The 3,985-nt window shown below is 43.0% G+C and overlaps 1 protein-coding gene across 1 annotated transcript; it reads left to right on the forward strand.

Moving 5' to 3' along the window:
* Window positions 1–2,051: 2,051 nt before the first annotated feature.
* On the forward strand, window positions 2,052–3,716 carry F5J12DRAFT_783530 (uncharacterized protein; the record flags this gene model as incomplete). Its single annotated transcript, XM_051742859.1, has 8 exons — window positions 2,052–2,101; window positions 2,144–2,246; window positions 2,388–2,492; window positions 2,542–2,636; window positions 2,678–2,738; window positions 2,789–2,956; window positions 3,086–3,108; window positions 3,182–3,716. The coding sequence occupies 8 exons, from the start codon at window positions 2,052–2,054 to the stop codon at window positions 3,714–3,716; spliced, it is 1,140 nt and encodes a 379-aa protein (XP_051598995.1).
* Window positions 3,717–3,985: the final 269 nt, after the last annotated feature.

Below are 3,985 nucleotides of genomic sequence, written 5' to 3' on the forward strand. Positions count from 1 at the left end.
AGACTATTGCGCTTTCTTCAACCAAAGCCGAGTATATGGCTTTATGCAATTCTGCCCATCAAATCAAATGGCTAAATATGCTTTTTGATGAACTTGACCTAAAATTAGAGAAAACTATTCTCTACTGTGACAATATGGGTGCTTGCTTTATAGCCAAGAATCCTGTCTCAGATGGTTGTTCAAAGCATATAGATGTCCAGTGGCACTTCATTCAAGAATGTGTCCAGGATAATCTCTTTGCCATTGAATATATCCAGACAGACCGACAAAAGGCTGATGGATTAACCAAGTCTCTCATGTGGCAGAAGTTCGAAACCAATTGCTCATTGCTCGGTCTCATTAATCTACCATTCTAGAGTGAGGGGGAGTGTTGGAAATACCAGCATATGGTGTTTCTCATTACCAGTTCTAGACTTGCTTATTGGATGAGTTTTACTCATATGATGTCCTGCTTTATAAGTGACTCCACAATGACGTCACTTTACTCCACTTATTCTATGGTGTTCCATGACATTCATTACTTTACATAGTAGGTAGTAACTTTACTTACTAAATGTGTCACCTGGTCTGTGCACATACCTGCATGTATATAAACCAAGGGGTTTCTGTTGTATCCCCTCAGTTCAGTTCACCAAATTAACTGTTCTTCTATCGTCTATGAGCCTCAACAGCTCTACTCAAATACCAAACTACTTTCAACGCTCTATCCAATCATAAAGGCAAGTGCTTGTCTTTAAGCTCTTGCCCTTTTCCCCTTCCATCCTCGGATTCCTCTGCCAATAACCATCACATCTACTGGTCACATGCTCATCTGTATAGCCACAGTACAGGCGCAAATTATCAATATTTGTGACAGGGTAACCTGCCATGGGAACATTCCAATCTGAATTTTTTTCAAACACTGACAGAGGTTGTCACTCAGGGGGCATTGTCTATATTGAGAAGTGGTAGTTGCCATGAATTCTGTAACTGCTTTTCTGGTAACTACCACACTGCTTGGTCAAAGTCAGCAGACTCTGGTGTCACTTTTGCCACATATTTTGAACTGCCTCCATAACCTCTGCTCTTATTCTCTTAAAACCTGTCTTACAACTTTGACATTGCTTGCTCACTATTGGTCTGGCCAACCGGTGCATAGTTGTAACATTAATGTCCATACTGATGTCTTCTCCTTTTAACCCAAAAGCTATAAATGAGGAAATCCAATGCCATTTCTGGGCTATTGAGCCAGAATGGGTTGGCTCAATCCAGTTTGGAGGAGTCACAAGGGGTGCTGATTATGGTTATCAGACCATGCCTGATGAGATGACTTTGCTGCTAGCTCACAGGTCCTCAGGACTTGTTAGGACACTGGGTGATAGCTACATGATTGGGTGACACATGCTCGACTGGACTGCAAAAAGTGTATCAGGCTTGCTGGGAAGTACCTTAGTGGCCATGCTTACTGATTCTACAGATGAAATGTACTTGATCTGAAAGAAAAGATATACCCTTACCACATTCTTTGAAGAACTGTTTGATTACATATTCCCTGCAGACTTCTGAATGCAACAGCATGATAAGTTTGAAGCATGTCATCAAGATGGATGTTCAGTCCTTGATTTCCTAAGGAAGCTGCAGGAAATAGCAGACACTGTGGGAAGGGCAACAGAAGTCAGCCAACTGTTTCAACAAGCAGAGAAATCATGAAAACCTACTAAGTGATATGGGCAACAGATGTCAGCCAACAGTATCACAAGCAGTAGGGCTCAGTGAAACAGGCAACAGACATTGGCCAACTGTTTCAATGAGCAGAGAAATCGTAAACACCCACTAAGTGATATGGGTGACAGAGGTCAGCCAGCAGTTTCAATGATCCTGCAGTGTTCAAGAGTATTAGCCTGACTCAGAGTAGCTGCCAAGACAGATTTGAACATGCATGATGTACTGTGGTCGGTTAGCTTGTATGGACTTGTTTTCTCTTCAACTCTGTCAATTAGTATTAATATTTCTTGTTGCAACCAAGTTAGCTCATCTGTCACTTGTGTTAATATTTCGGTAAGGAACTATTCATGGCCAGAACAAGGCAGAATGCGAATAAAACCACATCCAGTACCATGCTGTGAGTGCAAATTATTTGTGCTGCTCATGCCAACCCCATCAGACACATATCCATTGAATCCTGGGCCAGTTTGTCACTGAGTTCATTGGCACCTGTTCCCTCATCTCAGGGACAGAGCCCTCTGTCTGAGGAGTGGCATAACTGGGTATGTACTATAAGTCCTCCATTCTGTCATGGCTAACATGATAAGTAGTATTGCTACCTTTGCCACAATGGAGCCAAATACTTGTTCAAGTGCTATTCCTGCCCTCACATCGTGTGTGACCACTGCTTAGGATTACCCCAGTGGCTCATGGATAAGGCACACACCATAGACATTGACTTCCAATGTCCTGGCTGCCACAAACTTGAAGAGGGTGGTGTGAAGCACAAGGAATTACATTCATACTTTGTGAGTTGTTCATGATTCACAATCTGAATGAAGCTGACATGAATCCAAGCCATTCAAGTGTACTGTACATGGGAAGAGAGTTCCTATGTTGGATAAGCCAATTATCATCTCAGGGATCTGTGAAAGGGTGTCAAAGTTGCAAGTGTGTGCTGAGTCCACACTTATTCTGGATCTCATCTGCACAGGGATGGAAATTCAAGGTTCATTGCTGTTGCTCCTCAAGACAACCATCAAGGAATATTACAAGTGAGTCCCTTCTGTATCAAAAAATGGTCTTTGACTTTGGTACGGAACAGAAGTTTAATTGGTGGAGTACGAAGATCAAGAAATTGGGTGAAAAGTTGACTGCATATGGCTTCAAGTGCAAGATAATATTCATTACTGTCCATAGTGAAGTCACCCATGGCAACCTGTTTGCAGGGAAGGGCGAGAGTGGTGAGGATGTTGCAATGGAGGTTGGTGAGGTATGTGACTGAAATAATCAGGTTTCTTTCATGCTCATCCTTTTCAGTTCATGAAATGCTTGTTCACTTTGCCCCTTCAAAACATAATCTATGGTTCTACCCTGTTTATGTTGACATGTGGTCCTGTAGTATCGTTTCAACAGTCATTTGGGGTGTTGAAGCAATCTATCACACCATAAGCTATCGATCATTGATCTGTAAAGAACATTACTAACCATTGCTAAGACTCTGGCCAGAGTATATGGTCGCATTCACTGCCAAGGATTTCCTCAATGCAGTCATCAAAACTTTCATTGTGTCTTATGGTGTCAAAGTCCTGATTGAAGGACAGGCCCTGGAAGACATTATCCACAACCTACTCAATGTTTCACTAGAACTTTGGATGCACACTGATGTGGTGCTGTTTCATATTTCAGGTTTAGGTTTACCATGGGCACAGTGGTTACTTAGCCCCTCCCCTCTCACCACCACCCCTCTCATTGCTGGATACAAGTACTCATGGTACCACAGCCATCAGCGCCCATGGGGCACTTCTCTGTCTATGAGATGCCTGAAATGTGGTGCCATCCATCCATGGGCACAATTGAAGGTTGACTCTCATCCTCCATCTGGTTATCACCCAAAGACTCGAGTATCCACATGCCGAAAGTGTGGCTTTGAAGTGTGTACTCAGCCTCTACTGGTTGAATATGAAGTGGTCCATGGCAACACAACATCTGGGTGGCTTAAATACACAATCTGCGCTGCAGAGCCTCTGTAATTTTGTGCATCTACCAGTTGTTTACATGCTTTATACATTTCAAGTACTGTAATACAATCTGCATGCTATCCTGAATTATCATTTTTACATGTTGGCACAAGCTATAACCACTTGTCGGATACCCTTTCCACATCATGCACTTAGTAGGCTCATAGCAACACTGCCTACTAGGCTGTGCCAGTGGCATCCACTAACTTCTTCAAGATGATGTCAGCACCCAGCCCCTCACAGGCATCTGGTCACATCTGGTCCCAGACCAATGGGTCAGA

The sequence above is a fragment of the Pisolithus orientalis genome (genome assembly GCF_024613125.1).
Source record: "Pisolithus orientalis strain OTSU chromosome Unknown F5J12scaffold_18, whole genome shotgun sequence".
NCBI classification, from domain to species: domain Eukaryota; kingdom Fungi; phylum Basidiomycota; class Agaricomycetes; order Boletales; family Pisolithaceae; genus Pisolithus; species Pisolithus orientalis.